At 46.6% G+C, this 17,781-nt stretch overlaps 1 protein-coding gene across 1 annotated transcript in view; it reads right to left on the bottom strand.

Annotated features, from left to right (window-relative positions):
- The window catches only part of DHX33 (DEAH-box helicase 33), a 52,540-nt gene extending 51,097 nt beyond the window's left edge, over positions 1-1,443 (bottom strand). The window contains exon 1 of the mRNA XM_069757483.1: positions 1,098-1,443. Within this exon, the coding sequence (XP_069613584.1) occupies positions 1,098-1,302 (205 nt within the window). The 5' untranslated portion in view covers positions 1,303-1,443. The remainder of the gene's footprint in view (positions 1-1,097) is intronic.
- Between the last annotated feature and the right edge of the window lie 16,338 nt (positions 1,444-17,781).

Below are 17,781 nucleotides of genomic sequence, written 5' to 3'. Positions count from 1 at the left end.
CAGGCAGTACACACACACACATACATTACAGGCAGTACACACACACACATTACAGGCAGTACACACACACACATTACAGGCAGTACACACACACACACATTACAGGCAGTACACACACACATTACAGGCAGTATACACACACACATTACAGGCAGTACACACACACATTACAGGCAGTACACACACACACATTACAGGCAGTACACACACACACACATTACAGGCAGTACACACACACATTACAGGCAGTACACACACACACACATTACAGGCAGTACACACACACACACATTACAGGCAGTACACACACACACACATTACAGGCAGTACACACACACACACATTACAGGCAGTACACACACACACATTACAGGCAGTACACACACACACATTACAGGCAGTATATACACACACATTACAGGCAGTATATACACACACACATTACAGGCAGTATATACACACACATTACAGGCAGTATATACACACACATTACAGGCAGTATATACACACACACATTACAGGCAGTATATACACACACACATTACAGGCAGTATATACACACACACATTACAGGCAGTACACACACACATTACAGGCAGTACACACACACATTACAGGCAGTACACACACACATTACAGGCAGTACACACACACATTACAGGCAGTATATACACACACATTACAGGCAGTACACACACATTACAGGCAGTACACACACACATTACAGGCAGTATATACACACACATTACAGGCAGTATATACACACACACACATTACAGGCAGTACACACACACATTACAGGCAGTATATACACACACAGTACAGGCAGTACAGACATTACAGGCAGTATATACACACACAGTACAGGCAGTACAGACATTACAGGCAGTACACACACACATTACAGGCAGTATATACACACACACACACATTACAGGCAGTACACACACACACACACACACATTACAGGCAGTACACACACACATTACAGGCAGTATATACACACACAGTACAGGCAGTATATACATTACAGGCAGTACACACACATATTACACGAGGCCCTGCTGCCCAGTCGGTTGTCGCTACAAGCCACTCACCGATGACGATGGCGCTCTCCAGTTGTCGGAGCTGCCCTATGAGCTGCGCCCGGGCCTGGTAGATGGGCAGACTGCGCCGCTGCTGCTCTATTGGCACCGGCTGCTTCCTGGGCCCGGGTTGCATGGCTCCTTTCCAATTGTGAGTGGTGTGCAGGAAGCCCGGCTTGAACTTCTTGGCCGGCGGGTGATAGGAGCCCTGAGACATAGTATCATATACGGGTACAGCCGCTGCTCAATCGGTGCGACACCAGGAGTGCCCCCGGAAGATGCAGCGGCAACCCGGGGAGATCATTCCGAGCCTCCGCTCACAAACACACGTGCTTCCGCTGCCTGGCCATGCACCACTAGAGGAGGCCGCCAGAGGGCGCGCAGCTCGCTGTACTACAGAGGGGGGCAGGCCAAAGAAGCTGTGAGCCAGGAGAGGGGCCACACTGGTACAGTGTAACCCTGAGTGTGCCATGGTGGCTGTGATTGGGACTTGTCAGCAAGAAAGCTGCAGAAATATGGATCACTGGTGCATAGTATTCACTGTTACCAAAATATATGTATGGAGAGTAATCTAAATGTAAAGTAGCTGTCTGTGGGCAGTTGCCTTCTCATCAGGGCTGTATTAACCCCTTCATGACCCAGCCTATTTTGACCTTAAAGACCTTGCCGTTTTTTGCAATTCTGACCAGTGTGCCTTTATGAGGTAATAACTCAGGAACGCTTCAACGGATCCTAGCGGTTCTGAGATTGTTTTTTCGTGACATATTGGGCTTCATGTTAGTGGTAAATTTAGGTCAATAAATTCTGCGTTTATTTGTGATAAAAACGGAAATTTGGCGAAAATTTTGAAAATTTCGCAATTTTCACATTTTGAATTTTTATTCTGTTAAACCAGAGAGATATGTGACACAAAATAGTTAATAAATAACATTTCCCACATGTTTACTTTACATCAGCACAATTTTGGAAACAAAATTTTTTTTTGTTAGGAAGTTATAAGGGTTAAAATTTGACCAGCGATTTGTCATTTTTACAACGAAATTTACAAAACCATTTTTTTTAGGGACCACCTCACATTTGAAGTCAGTTTGAGGGGTCTATATGGCTGAAAATACCCAAAAGTGACACCATTCTAAAAACTGCACCCCTCAAGGTACTCAAAACCACATTCAAGAAGTTTATTAACCCTTCAAGTGCTTCACAGCAGCAGAAGCAACAAGGAAGGAAAAAATGAACATTTAACTTTTTAGTCACAAAAATTATCTTTTAGCAACAATTTTTTTATTTTCCCAATGGTAAAAGGAGAAACTGAACCACGAAAGTTGTTGTCCAATTTGTCCTGAGTACGCTGATACCTCATATGTGGGGGTAAACCACTGTTTGGGCGCACGGCAGGGCTTGGAAGGGAAGGAGCGCCATTTGACTTTTTGAATCAAAAATTGGCTCCACTCTTTAGCGGACACCATGTCACGTTTGGAGAGCACCCGTGTGCCTAAAAATTGGAGCTCCCCCACAAGTGACCCCATTTTGGAAACTAGACGCCCCAAGGAACTTATCTAGATGCATAGTGAGCACTTTGAACCCCCAGGTGCTTCACAAATTGATCCGTAAAAATGAAAAAGTACTTTTTTTTCACAAAAAAATTCTTTTAGCCTCAATTTTTTCATTTTCACATGGGCAACAGGATAAAATGGATCCTAAAATGTGTTGGGCAATTTCTCCTGAGTACACCAATACCTCACATGTGGGGGTAAACCACTGTTTGGGCACATGGTAAGGCTCGGAAGGGAAGGAGCGCCATTTGACTTTTTGAATGAAAAATTATTTCCATCGTTAGCGGACACCATGTCGCGTTTGGATAGCTCCTGTGTGCCTAAACATTGGCGCTCCCCCACAAGTGACCCCATTTTGGAAACTAGACCCCCCAAAGAACTTATTTAGATGCCTAGTGAGCACTTTAAACCCTCAGATGCTTCACAAATTGATCTGTAAAAATGAAAAAGTACTTTTTTTTCACAAAAAAATTCTTTTCGCCTCAATTTTTTCATTTTCACATGGGCAGTAGGATAAAATGGATCATAAAATTTGTTGGGCAATTTCTCCCGAGTACGCCGATACCTCATATGTGGGGGTAAACCACTGTTTGGGCACTCGGCAGGGCTCGGAAGGGAAGGCGCGCCATTTGACTTTTTGAATGGAAAATTAGCTCCAATTGTTAGCGGACACCATGTCGCGTTTGGAGAGCCCCTGTGTGCCTAAACATTGGAGCTCCCCCACAAGTGACCCCATTTTGGAAACTAGACCCCCCAAGGAACTTATCTAGATGCACATTGAGCACTTTAAACCCCCAGGTGCTTCACAGAAGTTTATAACGCAGAGCCATGAAAATAAAAAATAATTTTTCTTTCCTCAAAAATGATTTTTTAGCCTGGAATTTCCTATTTTGCCAAGGATAATAGAAGAAATTGGACCTCAAATATTGTTGTCCAGTTTGTCCTGAGTACGCTGATACCCCATATGTGGGGGTAAACCACTGTTTGGGCGCACGGCAGGGCTCGGAAGGGATGGCATGCCATTTGGCTTTTTAAATGGAAAATTAGCTCCAATCATTAGCGGACACCATGTCACGTTTGGAGAGCCCCTGTGTGCCTAAACATTGGAGATCCCCCAGAAATGACCCAATTTTGGAAACTAGACCCCCAAAGGTACTAATCTAGATGTGTGGTGAGGACTTTGAACCCCCAAGTGCTTCACAGAAGTTTATAACGCAGAGCCATGAAAAAAAAAAAAAATTATTTTCTCAAAAATGATCTTTTAGCCTGCAATTTTTTATTTTCCCAAGGGTAACAGGAGAAATTTGACCCCAAAAGTTGTTGTCCAGTTTCTCCTGAGTACGCTGATACCCCATATGTGGGGGTAAATCACTGTTTGGGCACATGCCGGGGCTCGGAAGTGAAGTAGTGACGTTTTGAAATGCAGACTTTGATGGAATGCTCTGTGGGCGTCACGTTGCGTTTGCAGAGCCCCTGATGTGGCTTAACAGTAGAAACCCCCCACAAGTGACCCCATTTTGGAAACTAGACCCCCAAAGGAACTTATCTAGATGTGTGGTGAGCACTTTGAACCCCCAAGTGCTTCATAGAAGTTTATAATGCAGAGCCGTGAAAATAATAAATACTTTTTCTTTCCTCAAAAATAATTATTTAGCCTAGAATTTTTTATTTTCTCAAGGGTAACAGGAGAAATTGAACCCCAATAGTTGTTGTCCAGTTTCTCCTGAGTATGCTGATACCCCATGTGTGGGGGTAAACCACTGTTTGGGCACACGTGGGGGCTCAGAAGGGAAGTAGTGACTTTTGAAATGCAGACTTTGATGGAATGGTCTGCGGGCGTCACATTGCGTTTGCAGAGCCCCTGGTGTTCCTAAACAGTAGAAACCCCCCACAAGTGACCCCATTTTAGAAACTAGACCCCCCAAGGAACTTATCTAGATATGTGGTGAGCACTTTGAACCCCCAAGTGCTTCACAGACGTTTACAACGCAGAGCCGTGAAAATAAAAAATCATTTTTCTTTCCTCAAAAATGATGTTTTAGCAAGCATTTTTTTAGATTCACAAGGGTAACAGGAGAAATTGGACCCCAGTAATTGTTGCGCAGTTTATCCTGAGTACACTGATACCCCATATGTGGGGGTAAACCACTGTTTGGGCACACTTCAGGGCTCGGAAGTGAGGGAGCACCATTTGACTTTTTGAATACGAGATTGGCTGGAATCAATGGTGGCGCCATGTTGCGTTTGGAGACCCCTGATGTGCCTAAACAGTGGTAACCCCTCAATTCTACCTCCAACACTAACCCCCCCACACCCCTAACCCTAATCCCAACTGTAGCCATAACCCTAATCACAACCCTAACCACAACCCTAATTCCAACCCTAACCCTAAGGCTATGTGCCCACGTTGCGGATTCGTGTGAGATATTTCCGCACCATTTTTGAAAAATCCGCGGGTAAAAGGCACTGCGTTTTACCTGCGGATTTTCCGCGGATTTCCAGTGTTTTTTGTGCGGATTTCACCTGCGGATTCCTATTGAGGAACAGGTGTAAAAAGCCGCGGAATCCGCACAAAGAATTGACATGCTGCGGAAAATAAAACGCAGCGTTTCCGCGCGGTATTTTCTGCACCATGGGCACAGCGGATTTGGTTTTTCATATGTTTACATGGTACTGTAAACCTGATGGAATACTGCTGCGAATCCGCAGCGGCCAATCCGCAGCCAAATCCGCACCGTGTGAACATAGCCTAATTCTAAAGGTATGTGCACACGCTGCGGAAAACGCTGCAGATCCGCAGCAGTTTCCCATGAGTTTACAGTTCAATGTAAACCTACGGGAAACAAAAATCGCTGTACACATGCTGCGGAAAAACTGCACGGAAACGCAGCGGTTTATATTCCGCAGCATGTCACTTCTTTGTGCGGATTCCGCAGCGGTTTTACAACTGCTCAAATAGAAAATCGCAATTGTAAAACCGCAGTGAAATGCGCAGAAAAAAACGCGGTAAATCCGCCATAAATCCGCAGCGGTTTAGCACTGCGGATTTATCAAATCCGCAGCGGAAAAATCCGCAGAGGACCAGAATACGTGTGCACATACCGAAACCCTAACCCTAACCCTACCCCTAACCCTACCCCTAACCCTAGCCCTAACCCTAGCCCTAACCCTAACCCTAGCCCTAACCCTACCCCTAACCCTACCCCTAGCCCTAACCCTAGCCCTAACCCTAACCCTACCCCTAACCCTAGCCCTAACCCTAACCCTACCCCTAACCCTATTCTAACATTAGTGGAAAAAAAAAAAATTCTTTATTTTTTTATTGTCCCTACCTATGGGGGTGACAAAGGGGGGGGGTCATGTATTATTTTTTTTATTTTGATCACTGAGATATAATCTATCTCAGTGATCAAAATGCACTTTGGAACGAATCTGCCGGACGGCAGATTCGGCGGGCGCACTGCGCATGCGCCCGCCATTTTGGAAGATGGCGGCGCCCAGGGAGAAGACGGACGGGACCCCGGCTGGATCGGTAAGTATGATGGGGTGGGGGGGGACCACGGGGGGGGGATCGGAGCACGGGGGGGGGGAATCGGAGCGCGGCAGGCGTGGAACGGAGCACGGGGGGCGTGGAACGGAGCACGGGGGGGCTGGAACGGAGCATGGGGGGGTGGAATGGAGCACGGGGGGTGGATCTGAATGCAGGGGGGGTGATTGGAGCACGGGGGGGTGATTGGAGCACGGGGGGAGCGGACAAGAGCACGGGGGGGAGCGGAGCACTGGATGGAGGGGAGCCGGAGCAGTGTACCGGCCAGATCGGGGGGCTGGGGGGGCGATCGGTGGGGTGGGGGCACACTAGTATTTCCAGCCATGGCCGATGATATTGCAGCATCGGCCATGGCTGGATTGTAATATTTCACCCCCCTGGGCTAAACTACCACTCCCCCTGTCCCTGCAGATCGGGTGAAATGGGAGTTAACCCTTTCACCCGATCTGCAGGGACGCGATCTTTCTGTGACACAGCATATGCGTCACAGGTCGGATTGGCACCGACTTTCATGACGCATACGCTGTGTCACAGGTCGGGAAGGGGTTAAGTCGCTCTACAGCAAGCAGCCATAGTGTCCTCATACAGGCCTGTGCATAATGGGAATGTGTAGATAACAACACTCCTGTGCAGCCTCCCTGTGCCATTCACGTATACAGCATAGGCTGGCGCAGAGGCGTAGCTAGGGGTTTGGGTGAAACGTCTAAGTGGGCCCCTAACCAGGTAACCGTGACTACAATTATGATGGGGCATATAATACAACATCACTAAGACAGAAAACATAGTATATAGAGGAGTCCTAAGCAATGGGGCGCACCCTAATAGTGGATGTAGGAGAACCTCAGCAGATGCACAGGCTATTACGGAAAATAATCTCTATACGAAGACCAACACAAATATTACCGTGATATGGTGACCATATAGTGGTGGATCCCAGACCTGCAGAACATACACATGATTACAGTACAGTTACAGATAGTGACTTACAGGTCACATTCTTTCTACTGGAGTCGTTCACTTTCCCCTTCTTTTCGCTCTGGCCCAGACCGACACCACAACTTCTCCAGCCAGGACTCAGCTGCAGAGATTACAACAAAGAGGCGTCTGTTCACATTTCCTGCACTGTACTCCTCTATTCTAACCTGCAATCTCCTAACCCTGTTGATGCTACAATACTGAGCTGCTGCTGCCATATGTGTCCCTATTACTGCACCTGATACCCCGATACTGAGCCACTGCTGCCGTATGTGTCCCTATTACTGCCCCTGATACCTCGATACTGAGCCACTGCTGCCGTATGTGTCCCTATTACTGCACCTGATACCCCGATACTGAGTCGCTGCTGCCGTATGTGTCCCTATTACTGCCCCTAATACCCCGATACTGAGCCGCTGCTGCCGTATGTGTCCCTATTACTGCCCCTGATACCCAAATACTGAGCCGCTGCTGCCGTATATGTCCCTATTACTGCACCTGATACCCCAATACTGAGCTAATGCTGCCGTATGTGTCCCTATTACTGCACCTGATACCCCAATACTGAGCCGCTGCTGCCATGTGTCCCTATTACTGCACCTGATACCCCAATCCCCAATACTGAGCCGCTGCTGCCGTATGTGTCCCTATTACTGCACCTGATACCCCGATACTGAGCCGCTGCTGCCATATGTGTCCCTATTACTGCACCTGATACCCCAATCCCCAATACTGAGCCACTGCTGCCGTATGTGTCCCTATTACTGCACCTGATACCCCAATCCCCAATACTGAGCCGCTGCTGCCGTATGTGTCCCTATTACTGCACCTGATACCCCGACACTGAGCCGCTGCTGCCGTATGTGTCCCTATTACTGCACCTGATATCTCGGATATTGAGCCACTGCTGCCGTATGTGTCCCTATTACTGCACCTGATACCCCGATACTGAGCCGCTGCTGCCGTATGTGTCCCTATTACTGCACCTGATACCCCGATACTGAGCCGCTGCTGCCGTATGTGTCCCTATTACTGCACCTGATACCCCGACACTGAGCCGCTGCTGCCGTATGTGTCCCTATTACTGCACCTGATATCTCGGATATTGAGCCACTGCTGCCGTATGTGTCCCTATTACTGCACCTGATACCCCGATACTGAGCCGCTGCTGCCGTATGTCCCCCTATTACTGCACCTGATACCCCGATACTGAGCCGCTGCTGCCGTATGTGTCCCTATTACTGCACCTGATACCCCGATACTGAGCCGCTGCTGCCGTATGTGTCCCTATTACTGCACCTGATACCCTGATACTGAGCCGCTGCTGCCGTATGTGTCCTATTACTGCCCCTGATACCCGAATACTGAGCCGCTGCTGCCATATGTGTCCCTATTACTGCCCCTGATACCCCAATACTGAGCCGCTGCTGCCATATGTGTCCCTATTACTGCACCTGATACCCCAATCCCCAATAATGAGCCGCTGCTGCCGTATGTGTCCCTATTACTGCACCTGATACCCCAATACTGATCCGCTGCTGCCATATGTGTCCCTATTACTGCACCTGATACCCCAATCCCCAATGAGCCGCTGCTGCCGTATGTGTCCCTATTACTGCACCTGATACCCTGATACTGAGCCGCTGCTGCCGTATGTGTCCCTATTACTGCACCTGATACCCCGATACTGAGCCGCTGCTGCCGTATGTGTCCCTATTACTGCACCTGATACCCTGATACTGAGCCGCTGCTGCCGTATGTGTCCTATTACTGCCCCTGATACCCGAATACTGAGCCGCTGCTGCCATATGTGTCCCTATTACTGCCCCTGATACCCCAATACTGAGCCGCTGCTGCCATATGTGTCCCTATTACTGCACCTGATACCCCAATCCCCAATAATGAGCCGCTGCTGCCGTATGTGTCCCTATTACTGCACCTGATACCCCAATACTGATCCGCTGCTGCCATATGTGTCCCTATTACTGCACCTGATACCCCAATCCCCAATGAGCCGCTGCTGCCGTATGTGTCCCTATTACTGCACCTGATACCCTGATACTGAGCCGCTGCTGCCGTATGTGTCCTATTACTGTCCTTGATACCCGAATACTGAGCCTCTGCTGCCGTATGTGTCCCTATTACTGCACCTGATACCCCAATCCCCAATAATGAGCCGCTGCTGCCGTATGTGTCCCTATTACTGCACCTGATACCCCAATACTGATCCGCTGCTGCCATATGTGTCCCTATTACTGCACCTGATACCCCAATCCCCAATGAGCCGCTGCTGCCGTATGTGTCCCTATTACTGCACCTGATACCCTGATACTGAGCCGCTGCTGCCGTATGTGTCCTATTACTGTCCTTGATACCCGAATACTGAGCCTCTGCTGCCGTATGTGTCCCTATTACTGCACCTGATACCCCGATACTGAGCCGCTGCTGCCATATGTGTCCCTATTACTGCACCTGATACCCCGATACTGAGCCGCTGCTGCCGTATGTGTCCCTATTACTGCACCTGATACCCTGATACTGAGCCGCTGCTGCCGTATGTGTCCTATTACTGCCCCTGATACCCGAATACTGAGCTGCTGCTGCCATATGTGTCCCTATTACTGCCCCTGATACCCCAATACTGAGCCGCTGCTGCCATATGTGTCCCTATTACTGCACCTGATACCCCAATCCCCAATAATGAGCCGCTGCTGCCGTATGTGTCCCTATTACTGCACCTGATACCCCAATACTGATCCGCTGCTGCCATATGTGTCCCTATTACTGCACCTGATACCCCAATCCCCAATGAGCCGCTGCTGCCGTATGTGTCCCTATTACTGCACCTGATACCCTGATACTGAGCCGCTGCTGCCGTATGTGTCCTATTACTGTCCTTGATACCCGAATACTGAGCCTCTGCTGCCGTATGTGTCCCTATTACTGCACCTGATACCCCGATACTGAGCCGCTGCTGCCATATGTGTCCCTATTACTGCACCTGATACCCCAATCCCCAATACTGAGCCGCTGCTGCCGTATGTGTCCCTATTACTGCACCTGATACCCCGATACTGAGCCGCTGCTGCCATATGTGTCCCTATTACTGCACCTGATACCCCAATCCCCAATACTGAGCCGCTGCTGCCGTATGTGTCCCTATTACTGCACCTGATACCCCGATACTGAGCCGCTGCTGCCGTGTGTCTCTATTACTGCACCTGATATCCCAATACTGAGCCGCTGCTGCCGTATGTGACCCTATTACTGCACCTGATACCCCGATACTGAGCCGCTGCTGCCGTATGTGTCCCTATTTCTGCACCTGATACCCCGATACTGAGCCACTGCTGCCATATGTGTCCCTATTACTGCACCTGATACCCAAATACTGAGCCGCTGCTGACGTATGTGTCCCTATTACTGCACCTGATACCCCAATACTGAGCCGCTGCTGCCGTGTCCCTATTACTGCACCTGATACCCCAATACTGAGCCGCTGCTGCCGTATGTGCCCTTATTTCTGCACCTGATACCCCAATACTGAGCTGCTGCTGCTGCCATGTGTCCCTATTACTGCACCTGCTGTGTGGTACTCTGTGCCCTCTAAATGGTAAAACAACCCTCATGAATATAGTGACGTCACGTGCAAGTGCCCTAGAAAACAGTGCCCACATTGTGCCCCATAGAAAGTAATAATGCCCTCTATGTGGCCCTTTGACAGTCATATTATCCAGAGTAGTCCTCACACCATATCATGGCCCCCTCAGAAACACCCACTCTGTATCATGGCCCACTCAGTAGTACCTCTCTGTATGATGGTCCACTTAGTAGTCCGCGTACTGTTACATTGCCCCCTTAGTAGCCCTCACACTCTATGATAACCCCCTAAGTAGCCCTACTGTGTATGATGGCCTCCTTAGTAGCCACCACTATTTATAGAGGACCCCATTAGTAGCACCCACACCTTATGGCCATAACAAATTTAAAAGAAAAATAATCATCATATACTCACCTCAGCAAGTGCAGAAGCAGACATCAGCATGTTCTGGGCAGACAAATGCGGTGACGTCCTCACATTGGGACTCACATACTGTGCATGTCATGGTGCGATGACTTCATGGCGTCACTCCGCTCTGGATCTGCCGTTCTGTAGGCCACAGGACTGAAGTCACCTACACCTACAGAACAGAGAGCTGCACTCAAGGGTGTACATAGAAATCATGGGGCCCTATAGAAGAAGTTCTAATTCCCTCCTCACTTAAAGAAAAAAAAATATTTGGTGGGGTCACAGAAGAGCATATAGAGCCTATCTCACAACTAGTGATGAGCGAGTGTACTCGTTGCTCGGGTGACCTCCGAGTATTTGTTGGTGTTCGGAGATTTAGTTTTCAACACAGCAGCTAAAGATTTAGGCCGGCTTCACACTCAGCGTATGAAAATACGGTCCGTATATTACGGCCGTAATACGCTGAAAAGTCCCGAAAATAGTGGTCCGTAGCTCCTCCGTAGGCAGGGTGTGTCACCGTTTTTTGCGCATGGCATCCTCCGTATGTAATCTGTATGTCATCCGTACTGTGTGTTTTTATCGCAGGCTTGCAAAACCGACATACGGCTATACAAGGGATCCATGTGTAAAAAAAAAAAAAAAAAAAACATATATACTGTCTGAAACATAGCGGGGATAATCAAAAAACACTGGGGTATTTTAACAAGTTGTTTACCAGAAATAAAAGAATTTAAAGAGCCTCCATTGTTCTCGTACCGTAGGAGTAGAAACATTAAGGACTATGTGGTAAAATCGGATATTGGGCCCCTGAAAACCAAAAGCCAGACCACTTTAACTTGGGGGAGTCAGAAGGGCTGCTTCCCGTGTTTATCGTGTGTCAATTGTAAATACATGTTAAAGGGGTCTACATTCAAACATCCAGGTACAAACAAAGAATATACTATCAAACAATTTCTAACATGTAACTCAGATTATGTGATTTATCTGTTGGAGTGTCCGTGCAAACTATGGTACATAGGGGAAACGACTTGCGAATTAAAGGTACGCATCAATAACCATAGACACTCAATTAGGAAAAAACGAGTAGACCTCCCAGTCTCAAAACACTTTACAGAGTTGGGACATACCAAGAAAGATCTCAAATTTAGGATCATAGACAAGGTCCCCATACAAAGGAGAGGGGGAGATAGAGTGAGCCTTCTAAAAAAACAAGAATTAAAATGGATATATACAGGTCCTTCTCAAAAAATTAGCATATAGTGTTAAATTTCATTATTTACCATAATGTAATGATTACAATTAAACTTTCATATATTATAGATTCATTATCCACCAACTGAAATTTGTCAGGTCTTTTATTGTTTTAATACTGATGATTTTGGCATACAACTCCTGATAACCCAAAAAACCTGTCTCAATAAATTAGCATATCAAGAAAAGGTTCTCTAAACGACCTATTACCCTAATCTTCTGAATCAACTAATTAACTCTAAACACATGCAAAAGATACCTGAGGCTTTTATAAACTCCCTGCCTGGTTCATTACTCAAAACCCCCATCATGGGTAAGACTAGCGACCTGACAGATGTCAAGAAGGCCATCATTGACACCCTCAAGCAAGAGGGTAAGACCCAGAAAGAAATTTCTCAACAAATAGGCTGTTCCCAGAGCTGTATCAAGGCACCTGAATGGTAAGTCTGTTGGAAGGAAACAATGTGGCAGAAAACGCTGTACAACGAGAAGAGGAGACCGGACCCTGAGGAAGATTGTGGAGAAGAACCGATTCCAGACCTTGGGGAACCTGAGGAAGCAGTGGACTGAGTCTGGTGTGCAGGAAATGGGCTACAGGTGCCGCATTCCCCAGGTAAAGCCACTTTTGAACCATAAACAGCGGCAGAGGCGCCTGACCTGGGCTACAGAGAAGCAGCACTGGACTGTTGCTAAGTGGTCCCAAGTACTTTTTTCTGATGAAAGCAAATTTTGCATGTCATTCGGAAATCAAGGTGCCAGAGTCTGGAGGAAGACTGGGGAGAAGGAAATGCCAAAATGCCTGAAGTCCAGTGTCAAGTACCCACAGTCAGTGATGGTGTGGGGTGCCATGTCAGCTGCTGGTGTTGGTCCACTGTGTTTCATCAAGGGCAGGGTCAATGCAGCTAGCTATCAGGAGATTTTGGAGCACTTCATGCTTCCATCAGCTGAAATGCTTTATGGAGATGAAGATTTCATTTTTCAGCACGACCTGGCACCTGCTCACAGTGCCAAAACCACTGGTAAATGGTTTACTGACCATGGTATTACTGTGCTCAATTGGCCTGCCAACTCTCCTGACCTGAACCCCATAGAGAATCTGTGGGATATTGTGAAGAGAAAGTTGAGAGACGCAAGACCCAACACTCTGGATGAGCTTAAGGCCGCTATTGAAGCATCCTGGGCCTCCATAACATCTCAGCAGTGTCACAGGCTGATTGCCTCCATGCCATGCCGCATTGAAGCAGTCATTTCTGCCAAAGGATTCCCGACCAAGTATTGAGTGCATAACTGAACATTATTATTTGATGGTTTTTTTGTTTGTTATTAAAAAACACTTTTATTTGATTGGATGGGTGAAATATGCTAATTTATTGAGACAGGTTTTTTGGGTTATCAGGAGTTGTATGCCAAAATCATCAGTATTAAAACAATAAAAGACCTGACAAATTTCAGTTGGTGGATAATGAATCTATAATATATGAAAGTTTAATTGTAATCATTACATTATGGTAAATAATGAAATTTAACACTATATGCTAATTTTTTGAGAAGGACCTGTATGCTTGACACCCTAAAACCAAAGGGGTTGAATGTAGAATTTAAAATCCAGCCTAATATGTATTAGCCCTATAAGTATACCCCTAGGAATCGGATGTATGGGGATTCCTAGTGTTGGAGTATTGTATACAGATGAATTATATGAGTTTGATATGGAGCTCCAATTTTAACATTATTTTATTTTATATTATCTATTAGGCTACGTTCACATTGGCGTTCCGCCAATGTGCGTCGCTGTTGCGCCGGCGACGCAGCGGCGACGCGCCCCTATGTTTAACATAGGGGACGCGTGCGTTGTTTTGGTGGCGTTTTTCGCCACGTGCGTCGTTTCCGACGCTAGCGTCGGACGCAAGAAAACGCTACATTGTAGCATTTTCTGTGCGTCCGATTTTCGTCAAAAACGACGCACGCGTCGCAAAACGCGCGCGTTTTTGCGCGCGTTTTTACGTGCGTCGCGCGTTGCGTCGCCGACGCAGGGCGGCGCAACGCTAGTGTGAACCTAGCCTTAGTGATATCTTCACGTCCAGCAACCTGCAAGTAGTCCTTGGTCTGCCAACAGGTGAAACATAACCACATGGAGGATGAAAGAATAAGAAACAAAAATATAATATCTATTTCTTATCTTCCTCATTTAGTTGTAACAATTTTACTTATCCCTGTGCATAATTAGTCATGGTTGTCGGCCGATCACATTGTCTCAGTAGTATAAATAAAGCATGTATAATATAAGACTGTGGTACATGGAAGTTTATTTTAGGAATAGGATGGTTGGCAATAATAAATCACTTATGTGGACCCCCATAGGATGACAATATGGCCGCTAAGGGCTGTGTGTCAAATGGGAGGGACATGGACAAACGGAGGGGCCTGAAGAAGGTGTTATCCGTTGTGTCAGAGTGAAAAGGAATGCCATATAACCAGTATTCACTATTATATAGTATAGTCTATAAATGAATCACTCATATGGACCCCCATAGGGAGATAATATGGCATTGGAGGGACATGGACAAATGGATGTAGCCTGAATAAGGTGTCATCCATTATGTCAGAGTGTAAAATTACACTGTAACAATTAGAGACTACCTATCAATAGAATATAGTTGGAGATGTATCTCACAGCTGAAATATATGTACCGCAACATAGAGATTGAAAAACTGAAAGTGGCTGGCCGCCTGGGGTTGAGAGACGAACCTTGCCTTGCTCGAGATCATAAGAGGGCGCCCTCTGCTGGTTGTCCTCATATGAACTCGAGCCAGGGAGCTTTCTAGGAAAGTTCCCACGATCTAGGAACAGCCAGCAGAGGGCACCTCACCGCAAATGCAGGTAAATATAGGTCAATGACCTACTTTACCTACATTCTCCTGGGTTTTGCAGACATGAGCAACGTTGCATTAGCAAAGCTCGTGCCTGCAAAATATTTTAACCCCTTCAGATGGATTTACATCGTTGGACTTTACAGATCTGCGGAAGGTAAGGATATTGTTGGTTTATGTTTTTTTTGTTACAGAACGAGGGTCATCAGTGATTGGATTGGGCGTTCAATAAAATATTAAAACAACCTTTGTTTTTATTTCATTAAAATAAATTTTAATAATGTGTTTGTGTATTTTTTTTAACCCTTTACTAGTATTGGATTAATAATGGATAGGTGTCATAATTGACGCCTCTCCATTATTAATTTGGCTTAATGTCACCTTACAATAGCAAGGTGGCATTAACCCTTCATTACCCCATATCCCACCGATACACGGGAGTGGGAAGAGAGTGGCCAAGTGCCAGAATAGGCGCATCTTCCAGATGTGCCTTTTCTGGGGTGGCTGGGGGCAGGTGTTTTTAGACAGGGGGGGGGGGGGGGGCAATAACCATGGACCCTCTCCAGGCAATTAATATCTGCCCTCAGTCACTGGCTTTACTACTCTGGCGGAGAAAATTGTGCGGGAGCCCACGCCAATTTTTTCCGCCATTTAACCCCTTAATTTACTAGCTAGAACGGCCAAATTTTGCATATACACACTACTAACATTAGTAGTGTGGAATATGCAAAAAAAATGGGGATATGAGATGGTTTACTGTATGTAAACCAGGTCTCATATGTCGGGTTTAGGAAGGAGAAAGCAAAAGCCGGTAATTGAATTACCGGCTTTAAAGCTGTCTAGCGCTGGATGAAATATTAATATATATATACACATATATGTGTCTCACTGACATATATATATATATATATATATATATATATATATACACACATATATATATATATCTATTCTATGTGTACACATTTATTCTACCTATTCTACTGTAAGCTGTCAGTGTGATTTTACTGTACACCGCACTGAATTGCCGGCTTTTCTCGCTAACACCGCTCCGTATTTCTCGTAAGTCACACTGCTGGTCCATGTGTGATCCGTATTTTTGGGGCTTCCATAGACTTTCATTGACGTTTTATTTGCGCAATACGGTGACAAACGCAGCATGCTGCGATTTTCTACGGCCGTAGAAAGCCGTATAATACTGATCAGTTTAATATGGCAGATAGGAGCAGGGGCATAGAGAATAATTGTGCCGTATGTTTTGCGAGTTTTACGGACGTAGTTTCTGCGCTCTTACGTCCGTAAAACTCGCAAGTGTGAAGCCGGCCTTACAGCTACTAGCCTGCTTCAATACATGTGGGGATTCCCTAGGAACCAGGCAACCCCCACATGTATTCAGGCTGGGTAGTAGCTGTAAATCATTCAGCTGCTGTGATTTTACTATTGATGCTGTTTATGCAGCATCAATAGTAAAAAGATCTAATGTTAAAAATAATAAAAACCAAAAACCTGCTATTCTCACCTTCCATCGTTGGACGATGCGCTCGCGCCGGCCGCCATCTTCTGTGAGCGGTGACCGGAGGGGAGTATGGAGCGGGCACTGACGGCGGGGAGTATGGAGCGGGGAGTATGGAGCGGGCCCCGGGGACACTGACTACGGGGAGTATGGAGCGGGCGGTGGGCACTGTGACTGTAGGGGAGGGACTAATCGGACTGTGCCCATCGCTGATTGGTCGTGGCAGCCATGACAGGCAGCTGCCAAGACCAATCAGTGACTTAGATTCCATGACAGACAGAGGCCGCGACCAATGAATATCCGTGACAGAAAGAAGGACAGACAGAAAGACGGAAGTGACCCTTAGACAATTATATAGATGAAAGGAGGCATTACTATTGTGAGACATATAATGACCGACAGTCTGTTCTCCAAATTTACATGTCTCACACTGGTAACGCCCCTTTCACTTACAATAAGCTCTGGAGGCAGAGTCTCATACAGATTTGTGTCCTGCCTATAGATCTTAACACCTCATTTACATTCAAGAAATACACAGATTTCTCTGGAATAAAACATTGGATCACATATCAACGTATCATTTTATCCAGATTCCTATGACTTACATGCCCATATAGACGACGTAGGAAGGTTGATCCTTCTGACAGATTTACTTTTAATATAATAGGTTCAATCAGGTCAGTTGAATCAAATAGTGTATGCAAATGAATAATTAGCGCTTATGGGAGAGCTCTATATTGGGGATGCATGGTAGTGGCAGAACAGTGTGTGTGTGTGAAGGGGATCATCGTGGGGCGTGAGTGTGGGAGGAAGGGCACTGTGCGGCGTCATACTATATGTAAAAGAATGGTGGGGCATGTGTGTGAGCGGGGATGCCCATCATACTGTGTAAAGGAGATCATTTGTGGGAGGGCATCACGCTGTGTGAAGGGACATCATGGTGCTGCGGTTCTTTGTGGAAAGCATCATGCTGTATG

Source organism: Ranitomeya imitator, chromosome 3 (assembly GCF_032444005.1).
Source record: "Ranitomeya imitator isolate aRanImi1 chromosome 3, aRanImi1.pri, whole genome shotgun sequence".
In the NCBI taxonomy this organism is placed as follows: Eukaryota; Metazoa; Chordata; class Amphibia; order Anura; family Dendrobatidae; genus Ranitomeya; species Ranitomeya imitator.
The sequence above is the reverse complement of the archived record's forward strand: the minus strand, read 5'-3'. Positions and strand labels throughout refer to the sequence as shown.